The sequence below is a fragment of the Littorina saxatilis genome, linkage group LG1, assembly GCF_037325665.1.
Source record: "Littorina saxatilis isolate snail1 linkage group LG1, US_GU_Lsax_2.0, whole genome shotgun sequence".
Classification (NCBI taxonomy): Eukaryota; Metazoa; Mollusca; class Gastropoda; order Littorinimorpha; family Littorinidae; genus Littorina; species Littorina saxatilis.
In genome coordinates, this window is record NC_090245.1 from 5,931,530 (window position 1) to 5,944,029 (window position 12,500).

Sequence of the window (12,500 nt, forward strand, 5' to 3'; positions counted from 1 at the left end):
TTAAACATCATTTCTCAAAAATGCCTCTGTTTACGAGAAAGCGAGCATGAAAAGGTTTCGTAACTTTGAATTTCCCTTGAAGAAACCGAAACGGTGCATTCTCTCTATTGACGCCACATGATGTGAACACTTCGCCGAGTCACAAAAAGACTTGATACATTCACACGTAATAGGAGAACAGAACTCCCTGTAACATCACCTTTTTACCATGCGCACCGCTGAAAAGAATCTTCCCTCCCCACCCACCCTAACCCCCATCATCCGCCCCTCTCCCTTCTGATCCACACACAACCTCACCCACCCATGCATCTCATATCCATGTGAAGCAGGAAGATAATATGAAAGAGAAACAAATGTCTGTTTTGTTGCCAACGATCCGTCTCCCCTTTCTTCTTCTTTTTGTTGATTTTGTTTGGGGTACTCTCTGTATATCTATAGGAAGAGCAGGCAAACGAAATTAGAGAACAAAGAGTTGTTTACACGCAGTTTTTTTTTATTAAAGTTCAAAAAAGCCAAGCCGTTGTTGAATTATATTTTTATTCGGAGATCTTCTTGAAAGAATAAAAATAAAATTCAAGAACGGAGATATGCGCGTCATGCAGTTTGACATTTGAAACCAAGCGGCTATATCAGACAAATTGCCGCAGTCTCATCTTACACAAATGGCGGAATCCTTATTTCATTTTCGTAACGCGTTTGACAGAGCAATTCATATAAAACAAACGCTAAATATTTCATATTAAAAACTGCAATCCTAAGCGTCTATACTGTATGCCTTTTTCCTTGTGTCATTTTTCTTTCTGGTGCTCATTCCGCTAGGCTTTAATGCAAACAAAACTTGACACGATACGCTGATTCTATGGCTGAGTGGAGTAGCCTTCTGACTTGAACTATCTTTACATTAAACTGGGTAGGTTAGGGTGTAGCACTCACACACACACCAACACCCTTCCCACCACCCCCCACCCACACAAACACACACACACACACACACACTCTCTTTCTCCCTTTCTCTCTCTCTCTCTCTTTCTCTCTCCCCCTCTCTCTCTCTCTCTCTCTCTCTCTCTCTCTCTCTCTCTCTCTCTCTCTCTCTCTCTCTCTCTCTCTCTCTCTCTCTATTTCTCTCCTTCCTCCCAGTCTGCTGGAAAACATGTAGCCAAATATTGACAAAATGTAAAAACAAGAGTCTATGAATAGAGCGAAAGAAGAAAAGGACAGACGATTAAAAAACTCATCCAAGCATAACATCCACTCAGCACATAACTATTAACCAAGGAAAAATTAAAAATGCACCAACCGGTTCTCAAAGCGACGTTATGGAAGGGTACAGCATCGTGGCTACCCGGGGTGGTCCCTAGCCCCACCCTGTAGAAAGCCAGCCCGGAGTGAGGGTCGTGGAAGTCTGACCAGTGGACGCTGTACGTGTGGATGTCTGTCACGTAGCTCACGTGCTCCTGAAACAAGGACACAATGTGTTTTTCTTTACACTGTTTTGTTTTGTTGTGTTTGTTTTGGTTTACAAAAGATTTTATTCCGAGAACAAGAGGGTTGCAAATACAACAGGAACAATTGGGACCACAGTACAAACTAAGCTTACACTAAGTGTGTTTACATATTTTTCATGTGCTGTCAAAGGTTAAAAAAAAAGGGCTAATACCCTTGTAGGAAATGTCAAACAAAATGAAGAATGTGACAAAAGAAACTAAGGAGGTACACGAGGGCGGGAAGATGATTTGACTTTGAATCACAACAATATCGGTGGGAGAAAATCGGGAATGTTGGTTGAAAAAGGGGAGATGATGACTCAAGTACGTAGTCTTACTAATTCAATATTCCTGCAGCAGCAGACAGTCAGACAGACGGACAGACGGACAGATGGACAGACAGATAAACAGACAGCCAGACAGGCAAACAAGACAGACAGACAGACAGACAGAGTTAAACAAAATTGACGCATAGGTGTCGCTATTCTTATAACTTCACATAATTATGTGTTAGTCATGTCAGAAGAAACAATCAGCAGCTTAGCTTCATAAAATTATAAGCAAAAGACTCTCTTATTCTTAATGTTCTGCCTACACCACCTTACAAAAGTTACAGGGGAAAACAAACATATTGCTCTTACGTTTGGTGATCCGTTCCAAACGCGACCTTCCACAGGTGGCGAATTGTCCACAACAAACGGCTCTGATGACGTCAGGGTGGTCAGTCCTGCGCCGTTAGTCGACTGAAAACCACGTAAACTCATTAGTTTTTTTTTTAATGAAATATCAAACAAATCAAACAGTATGAAAAAGAATAATTCCTAACCATGAGCGATTGCACAGGAAATCATTTTTGTTAAATGAGTTTCTAACTGTTTCTTACACAAATGCTCAAACAAACATTTGAGCATGCATTCTTTAGTCTTCGATTTATATGTTTGCTTCATCAGATGTGTGTTTTTGTCAAAGGAATGCGTCGAAACCGTGAAATTTTGAAAACACTCACTTCTCTTGAAACTCTTTATTCAAAAACTAAATATTCGCATAAACTCGCCTTCAGAAGAACGATGTAGGAATGACCATCCACCAAATCCACGGATCCGTTGATAGTATTGGAACTGCCTTCAACTCTTGTGAAAGGAACGACGTCATCATGTCCATCGCGCATGCTCACAGCGACGTACTGTGAAACTATTCCGCTATGCGGGTCTGTGATGCCCTCCCATGTGACGTGCAGAGCGTCTCCTGACAAGTGCTCGTGTTGTGAGAAACTTCCAACCTCCACACGACCTTCGCTCGGTGGCGTGTTGTCCAGGATGACGGCATCTGACGTCACTTCCGTCACGTGTCCGACTCGATCTTGAGCTTCACGGTGAGACAGAAAAAATTAGTGTTTGTCTTATATATGCAAAAAGTCATTAGTATTGCTTCTGGTTTAAAACATGATTGTATTCAAATAACATATGGTGGTATGTAATACAAAAGAAAAACTTGGGACCACACAACAAGATGTGCTTATTCTAGGTGTGGTTATGCATTAACATAATATTATTGATTGTAAGGCGCTTAGAACTAGTTTAGGATTTGCGCCTTATAAATACCCTTATTATTATTATTCTACACATAAAACACCTTCTACAGGTACAGTCAAAGTCAAAATAATGCTAAGTAGTTGGGTGTTTTTAAAAAATCAGATCAAAATAAAGAATTAACCTGCTTATCTGCAGGCCTACTATAATTGATATCATAACACTTGCAAGTTGACACTGAGGTGTACGTATAGGCGTGACAAAAGCTTAAAGCCACTGTAACTCTGAAAACTATTGACAATAAACGAAAGACCAAGTCAAGTAAAACAAGGACAAAAAGGTTCAAACAACCGAACGGTCTCATGTAAGACATCTGCATACAAGTATACCAGACGTGCGCACTGTTGCCTGTTCTTAGTTCCTGACATATAGTAAGAAACTGAGGGCAAGAGTGAGAAATGATAAATATGACTGAAAGACCCCAGTCAAAACTGTTGCTACTGTCACATATTGAGTACAATATCTGTGGCTCAGCAGAAGTAAGTAAACACCAACTCCATACAGGTCCTTGTTAAGGTTTCATCCGCAGAGCTCTAAATGTGTTTTTATTCAAAATGTTGTCATACCTCGAACAGTAGCGTAGCAAAATGTCCCGGAAGACACTGGAATCTTACTGAACGTCCAGGATGCTCTCTGTCCGACTGGGGTGAAAGGGGAAAGGTCAGCGCCTCTTGGGTAACTTCCTGTGGGATGAATAGATACACAAAACATTATTTGTCATACATTTTTGAGTATGCAAGGTATGAAAGGCTGTCATGGAAACCAAACCAAAGACGTTGTTTTGTCTTTATCTATCAACGCTGTTTCAGGTGACGATCTTTGGTCTGTATTGCTCGTGCTTTATTTCAAAATTATTTATGTTGATTAGTAACAAGGGCACCCAGACATGCTTGAATAAAATCAATTACTGGGAGCAAGGAGGAGGAGAAGAGAAAGAATTAGAACCGCAAGAATCAAAGTGCAACAGTAAATTTACTAACCGAGTGCCACAGAGAAGGTCAACGTTCGGTTGTCAGGAAGAGTCATGACGTCATTCTCCACGTCAGAGAACCCTTCCCACGTCACCGCAACGCTTCCACGGTCAGCTAGATACCCGGACTCAGCGTTGCTAATGACAACAATCCCGCCTACTGGCCGTTCATCATCCACAACAAAACCATCTCCGCATTTTACGACATCGTCTGTTTCTTCCGCACGGAATACGTTCTGTGTGTTCGCACTACGAGGCAGAATTCGGGCACACACGTAGTGCACAGTTCCGTGTTGAAAGTTCGTGCTCTGCCGAGAAAATACCACAGTCCCGTCGTCTGATTCAGCAGCAGCTACACAGTCTGCATCCCCGGCGCAAGAATCGCTGTTCGGGAGACGAGCTTCGTTCATGACAAACCACTTCACTTCTCGCCCCTTGCTGTTGGTAACCATGGCAGCCAGGATAAGGTCACTGGTGGCAAAATCTAGGTCAAGGTCGTAGAGGTCGTGTAGCTTGTTGCCGAGTTGTTGGCTGTGGAGGTAATCACTGAAGTCCGTCTCGCGCATGGTGCTTTGGGACAGCTCGATGACGTGAAAAGGCTGGATGACGTTGGCTTGAGGTTTGCGCGTGATGAGCTCGCAGGTGGGACTGTGTGCCGACCAGGGAAGGATGGGACGCAGGCAGATGTATAAAGTACCGTGTCCTGACCCGTGGTACGGGAACTTTTCCTGTATCTGGGGAGGAGATATAGAACTGGACACTGAATACGTTTTGCAAAACAATTTTCAGTGCTTGCATCAAGACATCAGGAGCGCCCTTCATGACTGATAAGCTCAAGAACCGTATGCGCGTGGTGTTAAAGCTTGTCTGTAGCTCTCCTGTTAACAATAGGCAACAATGGGCATAAACCAACAAAGCTCTCTCTCTCTCTCTCTCTCTCTCTCTCTCTCTCTCTCTCTCTCTCTCTCTCTCTCTCTCTCTCTCTCTCTCTCTCTCTCTCTCTCTCTCTCTCTCTGTCTGTATATCACATGTCTGTAAAGAATGATCTTATTCTTATATTACTATTATTGCGTGTGTCTGCGTTTCATCATAAAAAGTTTGTTCCTATGTATTCCCATTTCGATTATAACCATTTTGCTTAGATCAGTACTAGCTGTAAGAAAGATCCTACGGACCTAATGCTATCTTTCCTGTAATAAAGTTCAAAGTTCAAAGTTCAAAAGCTCTCTCTCTCTCTCTCTCTCTCTCTCTCTCTCTCTCTCTCTCTCTCTCTCTCTCTCTCTCTCTCTCTCTCTCTCTCTCTCTCTCCCTCCCTCTCTCCCCTTCTGTAATAAAGTTCTGAGTTCTGAGTTTTCTCTCTGTCTCTCTCTCTTCTACATTATTTGCTTTCCGCTTCTCCAAGACAGCTTACCTGTATCTTCGAACAACCACGACCTTCGTCGCGCAGTTTCCATTCGGACAGCAGCAGAGACCCGTCCTTTGTATGTGAAATACCCCACAATAAGACGCAGTGATGACGAGCTAGAAACGGCTGCACTGTGACGTTCACATCCACCTCAAGCTCCGATGACGTTTGAGACAAAAGAGCAGCGTCATCGATCGTCAGAGTTAAATTGCGTGACGTCATTAGGACATCATCAGAAAAGACCGGTGATAGGCACTCGTCAGCAAAGCAGACGGCGACAGACGTGACGTAGGAATGACCGGGAAAGAAGATTAAAGATCTAAACGACTGCGATCTAGAGTGTGGTGATATTTTCCTCTCTGCTGAAAGACATCGACGAGTATCGTCCATTGATTGTGAAGTTGACGTCTTCTGTAGGCACGTCCTGTCCAAAATCTCGACGCGCAAAAACATTGGGAACTTGGTCCACGGGCCCTGCATCTCCCACGATGACGTCATTTCTTCGTCGTCTTGGAGCGCCACTGACTGCTGTTTTTCACAGCTAAGGATCCTGACCGACGTATCCACCGAAGCCGGCGATGGAAGGATGACCGCCAGGGTATTTGACCCAAGAACTACTTGATACCCAGTTAACGTGGTCGAAACCACCACCGCCTCCTTGAACTGAACACCTGGAATGAAAGGATCGATCGTAAGGAAAAAGTTATCACCCGGGTGTAGTAGGGGTAGCCCGGTTGAAAAGTTAAAACCGTCAGTAAAAGCCGGCAGTGTTTCATTTCGGATGAGGTCGCTTTCTGCGCATCCACGACCGCTGAAAACTTGCAGCTTGTTGGTCGTGTCGTGGCGTGGTATTATGAAAAATCCGTCTGATGAGACCAGGACCACGCTGTCCGAGTTTGACACTTTCACCACGCTGTACAGACGGGTGTAAGAGGGAAGAGTCGAGACGTTGAAGCACGTGCGGCCCGATGTGACGTCAGTGGTGGTCGACGGCAGGGGGGAAAAGGTAATGACGTCATCGGTTGAGTTCTTCGTTCCAATCCCAACTTCCACCTGAAAGAGAAGGAAATGCATTTTACAGAAGATTTAATTTTGTTTATCGAGTTGATTTTAGAACAGTTGTTCAGTTGAGTTTTGCATTGACTCTTCTTCTACATATAGAAATACCCTCGAAAAAGCCGAGCACAATACATTGGTAGGCCAGAGTAACGGTTAAAAGGATCGCAGTCTTTTGACAGAAAAAAATACAGAATTACAAACTTTAAAAAAGTGCATTGGGGTCTGCATTTCTGTTCTACCTGCATAATTATACATACAACTTCACCGCATACGCAGGGAATATAATACAATGAGCGAAACAATATCCTGACTTTCGGCTATCATCACTTACCTCAGTGTTTCCCTGATCATGTCTCAGATGAAGTTCAGACCAGGCGACGCAAACACTTTTCGGCTCTAGAATCACATCCACGTCATGCAATACGTCAGACGCCGCAGAATCATCACTGGCAACCGCAGATGGCAGAACATCCAGAACCAAGCCTCCACTGATGTATGACGGAAGTCGAGCTGATGACGTATTTACGGTAGTGACGTGGCCAGCTAAATTCTGCACGTGCAGCTGGAAGAAGAAGTCACGTGGTTCTCGTGCATCGTGCTGGTGCAAAGAGGAGAGAGGGAACTGTATGCAGCCTGCCAGAGACGAGTTTTGCCGTCGGCAGGCTTCTACGGTCAACGATGACAGCGGTAAACTCGATGTCAGGAAGCCCCCTGAGTGACCTATTGGAACAAAAACATTAATTTTTTTCAGAATCCGTGTAACAAAATCTGAGTGGTGATATCTATAACATTTCCCCGTTGGGACTCACATTCACTAATACAACGCAACCTTCTTTTTACCTAAGTCATCTGATATTGCATTGCCTTTCAGGTATAAATGCATGCTAGAAATCGGACCCAAAAAGGAGGCAAAATCAGAGAGAAAGACAATGGAAACCAGAGCTAAGGTGCACAACGCAAATCTGGGTGCCACCCAAATGGATGGGGTACAGTCTGATTGGTTGAAATTGAGATTTGTTGTGATTTCAACCAATCATAGCCCAGATGGGTGGTACCAAGTTTTACTTCGTGCAGCTCAGCCCTGAATTCAACACACTCACCAACACGATAGGTGATCACCAAAGGCACATCTCGAGGTTGTTCCAAATCCACCATCGCTCCTTTCTCCCAGCTAGCCCTGAGTTGACCACCGTCCACCATTGCGGTCAGAGCTCTCACGACCTCGGGAGGAGTACTGTCCACTACAAGAGGTCCCATCGTCACTTGTGTCTGGAGGCCGGCCTTGCTCTCGCCCCGAATGAAGAGGTAAAACATGGCGCCGTGGCCCAGTCCGGAGTGATGATGGTGGAAGAAGTGGCGCGTATGGGTGGAAGTGTAGGGAATCAGATCCGGTGATGACGCGGACGACTTGCTACTTCCGGCGCCGACATGAAAATCCTGCGGATAAAGATAAAAGGAAACATGAAACAGACATTCTTTGGAGTGCATACAGTACTTATCTTTTAAAGTATGATCGCCGATTTTTTTCTAAAAAGTTTTACTTTTAAGGCTGCAGTGCAAAGTTGCCCTCTATATTGTTTGATGATTCCCAGATCCTTCAGCCTGTTTTACATAACAATTGAAATCCATATTAATTTTGTGATTGAAAACGAACACGGTCTTACACTACTCTACACACTTACCTCCATCTCACTCTCCTCATCCTCGGAAGCCCACGTGATCACCAGCCTGTCGGAAGGAAGTGCAATCCATAGATCGTCGGTCATCTTCGGCAAACTTCGGCACAATTCGTCCGATTCTTCTTCGCCAATACTGAACTCGGTTGTCACAGGGTGATAGTCAAGCTGAACCATCGTATCGTTGGACTGAGAGCACAAGGAGAGGCAGGCTGTGGTGTTGGCCAGAGGAGCTTTGGTCAAGTTGCTGTTCACCAGCCAGGGAGTGGTGGACGTGTGTGCGCAGGCCACAGAGCGAGGTGCACGTGCATGTGAGATGGACACGTTGAAGAGTCGCGGAGGAGTCGTGTCGTACGCCACCCCGTCGGAACACGCCACTGGGGAGGGGGAGAGAGCACCGTTGTAGGCAACCACGGAGGTCAAGTAGCGACCTGCAAGACATATTGTTGTCGGAAGTTGCAAGTAAGAAAGAAAACACGAACAAATAAGAACAGCAAATACCGTCCTTTCTCACTGAGCGTCAGGATACAGTTTGATCTATCGCCCGCATACATTCCATTTTGCAGGCGGTCAATTAATTTGGCTGATGAAAGGTTACATTGGTAAGGACCGTTGAACAATTGTGTGATACCTTATTAACCATAGTATCGTTTGACCCAGGTGTTACTTTTGAAAAGGTTATCGCCTTCATGGGCAAAGGACGACAAATACTTAATATTTTCATGCAATTTAGCAGGACGTTTAATAGTCAGACAGAATGAATGTGTGAGCGTTTTAAAGACAAAAGACGCAAAGACTTCTCGTCATACGATCCTAGCCCCTTGACTCTCTCTACTCTACTCTTACTAAAGGAATGGGGTTATACACGAACATACACAAGTTTGCAAAACCGGACCTTCAGAAGGAAACGCGAAAGAAGTCGACGTCCCTGCAGTGACCTCGGTGGCGTTGTCCACTTGGTCCATCTCCTGGTCAGTCAGACAGCGCCAGGACAACACCACGCGGTACATGGTCACCCCACTCTCAAGGTCACTAAACCCCGCCCATCGCACGTGCACACGTGACTGGCTCGTGAAGTCCACCTCCCCCTTGTCACTCAAGCCCTCCATAACCACGCCCCTTGTGGGCGGGGAGACATCGATCAGAATCTTGGCGTGGGCGGAGCTTGCAAGTCCGGCGTTGTTGGTGAAGTTGACGGCGATGAAGTAGTGGCGGTGGTGGTCGCCGGTGTTGCTGCTGGCACTGACGAGGTGGATGAAGGTGATGTTGTAGAGGAAGGTCTCACAGGTTCCGACTATTGGGCAATAGCAGTAGGGTAATGTGCCGCAGCTTGTCTGCAAACCATGATCAATGTTGTGACTTCATGAATGTTATTTATTTACCAGCAATATGTAGGAAGAGCGTGTACAGAAGTATGAATTTGCAAGCAAAGTGAAAATAACGTAGGAACATATAGACGGGGAAAAAGAACTACACAAAATAAAACTCAAAGAGCAAAAAATGTATTCAAATATATTCATACAACAAAATGATGTTTTTTAAAAGAAGTCAATAAATAAAACAATGAACATCAGCAGAATCAGACAACATCACACAGCAAAACCAGTCTATTTAATCTAGTTTGACAAGAAGACAGAAACAGTAAATTTATCCCGAATGAATGTCTATTTTATTGTCATGAAAAATACTCACAGCATTGTCCAGCTTCTGCACGGCTACCGCTCTCCTCCCCACGTCCTCCCCGCCCTGCTGTGTGGCGAGTGACCACACGACTGACCGCAGGCCGCCGTGGGGGTCCGAACCCTCGACCACCAACACCATGGTGGACAGGTCAGTAGAGTTATGCACGTGCACCCCGAGACGCCCCCACCTCCCCCTCAGTCCCAGCTCCTGTGACAGTGGCTCCGACCGGTCCACGTGCACGCGTACGTCATCGGTGTTGGACTTGTTCATGACGTCGTACGCTCGAACCATGACGTCATAGGTGTCCCCATCACGAAGCGTAAGAGGTAGGCAGTGGGACTGCGCTGTGAGGTTCTGAACGTGTTGCCACGGAGACTGAGCACCCCTGTTCAGGCTCCAGGATATCTGAGGATAGAGTAACTGGATGGATGAACAGGATTTATATCTGGATGGATGAACAGGATTTATAGCTGAATGAACAGACCCAATAACTTATTTCTGGCGATTAGCTTAGAAGACATTGGGAAGGTACAGCGTACACGTACGTCACTGCTTCACGTATTACAGTTTTAACAAAGACGCTATCGACAAAGGGATCCTATTGATCTGTCCGTTGGGGCGGGGTGGGGGGTCTGGCGAATTTGAAGAACCTAAAGAATCTGGGAAATCCATTCCAGTTGAAAAATGAGATAATCTTTCTTAAATCTAACATATTTTCTTTTCCAATAAATAGCATAACCACTTTTTCCGAGTCACCACAGTACTGACCTCAAACTTGACCACGCCTCGCACACTTGGAGTGCCATCCACAGGGAGAGTGCCAGAGATTTGGTCGTACTGACCACGAATCTCCCGTCCCGTGTCCTCCTTGACCGGCAGCATGTAGTCACGATGGTCGTACACGTCGTTGTAGAACCTGTCCGTCAAGTCAACGCACACATCCCCGTCTGCCGACTGCCAACGTCGACCTACGTCTGGGTTGGCGGAGACCACAAGCAGGGAGTGATGAGGGTCAAGGTCGATCACGGAGGTGTTGTCGTACAACACGAGACGTCTGGCGTAGGCCACGTTTCCTGCTACGTCATGGACCTCTAGCACTATGGCGTACATCCGGGGCTCCTTGGGCGGCAACGTCACTGCTACGTCATACGGGGCGCTGCCGTTTAGTGGTAGTTTGTTCAAGGCAGCGTGCTGTTTGAAACAGAATGGAAAAAGCTGCGGGTATGTTTTATCATTGATTGGCAAGATCAATTACATCTATACAGAGAGGACAGTCAGGATCGACTGTATTTCAGCATTTCTTAGTTCAATCAATATGAGGCTTATATCTCGCGTATTCCGTGGGCACAGTTCTAAGCGCAGGGATTTTTATTTTTTATTTATTTGTTTTATGCAATTTATATCACGCACATATTCAAGGCGCAGGGATTTATTTATGCCGTGTGAGGTGGAATTGTTTTACACAATACATCACGCATTCACATCGGCCAGCAGATCGCAGCCATTTCGGCGCATATCCTACTTTTCACGGCCTATTATTCCAAGTCACACGGGTATTTTGGTGGACATTTTTATCTATGCCTATACAATTTTGCCAGGAAAGCCCCCTTTGTCAATCGTGGGATCTTTAACGTGCACACCCCAATGTAGTGTACACGAAGGGACCTCGATTTTTCGTCTCATCCGAAAGACTAGCACTTGAACCCACCACCAAGGTTAGGAAAGGGGGGAGAAAATTGCTAACGCCCTGACGCAAGTGCGTTACCACTCGGCCACCCAGTCCTCTTAGTTACTGCTGTCGTTTGTCCATTCATCATTATTCAAGTGCTCAGTGCCAAAGATACGAAAAGCTGAGTCATGATGTTACATAATTTGTATAACTCTGTTCCCATTCTTGCCAGTAACGGCTTGTTTTGCACAAAACCAGACATTATCGGTCTGCCCAATGCAGGGGACTTTTGTGACATGAAACATATTCTTTTTTTTAATTATTTTAAATGCGCCTTTCTAACTTTTTGGGTATCACGGCTTCTGTCGTGAAAGTGGGGGTGGGGTGAGAGGGAGGTAAAAAGAGTTGTTGTAAATGCAAAATGTCCACTATTTTCAGCGTGCTAACTACAAATTAGGTCTCACCTGAACCTCGAGAAATGAGTTTGACACATCAACACCGTGGACTTCTAGGATGTACTTCGACACTTGGCTAGCACTGCCACCTTGCGGAACAGGGTCCATCCACTGATCCACAACCACCCCGATTTCAGGAGAGCGGGTGAGACGGGTGGACAGCTGAAGCGGACTACGGGTGCACGACCCGGATTGTGAACAATGCTGAGGTTTCGTGGAGTCCAGCGTGAAGCAGACGCGTCTGTGTGTGGAGGTGGTTGGAAAACTACGATTTCCCTTGGGGTTCGATTCGTAGTCCTTAAGCTCGTAGAACCCCCCTCCTTGCGCTTCTATGTCTATGCACAATCTGCAGGATTACACACACACACATGTCAATGCACAATCTGCAGGATTACACACACACACATGTCAATGCACAATCTGCACGATTACACACACACACATGTCAATGCACAATCTGCAGGATTACACACACACACATGTCAATGCACAATCTGCAGGATTACACAC

General features: G+C 45.5%; 1 protein-coding gene across 1 annotated transcript in view; it reads right to left on the reverse strand.

Moving 5' to 3' along the window:
* LOC138959968 (uncharacterized) overlaps positions 1 to 12,500 on the reverse strand; it is a 39,607-nt gene that overhangs the window by 11,488 nt on the left and 15,619 nt on the right. Inside the window, exons 10-22 of the mRNA XM_070331677.1 lie at positions 12,000 to 12,336; positions 10,635 to 11,057; positions 9,876 to 10,271; positions 9,079 to 9,517; positions 8,190 to 8,614; positions 7,608 to 7,944; positions 6,839 to 7,227; positions 5,455 to 6,501; positions 4,054 to 4,777; positions 3,640 to 3,756; positions 2,539 to 2,849; positions 2,126 to 2,227; positions 1,298 to 1,454 (exon numbers count right to left, since the gene is read on the reverse strand). Of these exons, the coding sequence (XP_070187778.1) occupies positions 1,298 to 1,454; positions 2,126 to 2,227; positions 2,539 to 2,849; positions 3,640 to 3,756; positions 4,054 to 4,777; positions 5,455 to 6,501; positions 6,839 to 7,227; positions 7,608 to 7,944; positions 8,190 to 8,614; positions 9,079 to 9,517; positions 9,876 to 10,271; positions 10,635 to 11,057; positions 12,000 to 12,336 (5,204 nt within the window). The remainder of the gene's footprint in view (positions 1 to 1,297; positions 1,455 to 2,125; positions 2,228 to 2,538; positions 2,850 to 3,639; positions 3,757 to 4,053; positions 4,778 to 5,454; positions 6,502 to 6,838; positions 7,228 to 7,607; positions 7,945 to 8,189; positions 8,615 to 9,078; positions 9,518 to 9,875; positions 10,272 to 10,634; positions 11,058 to 11,999; positions 12,337 to 12,500) is intronic.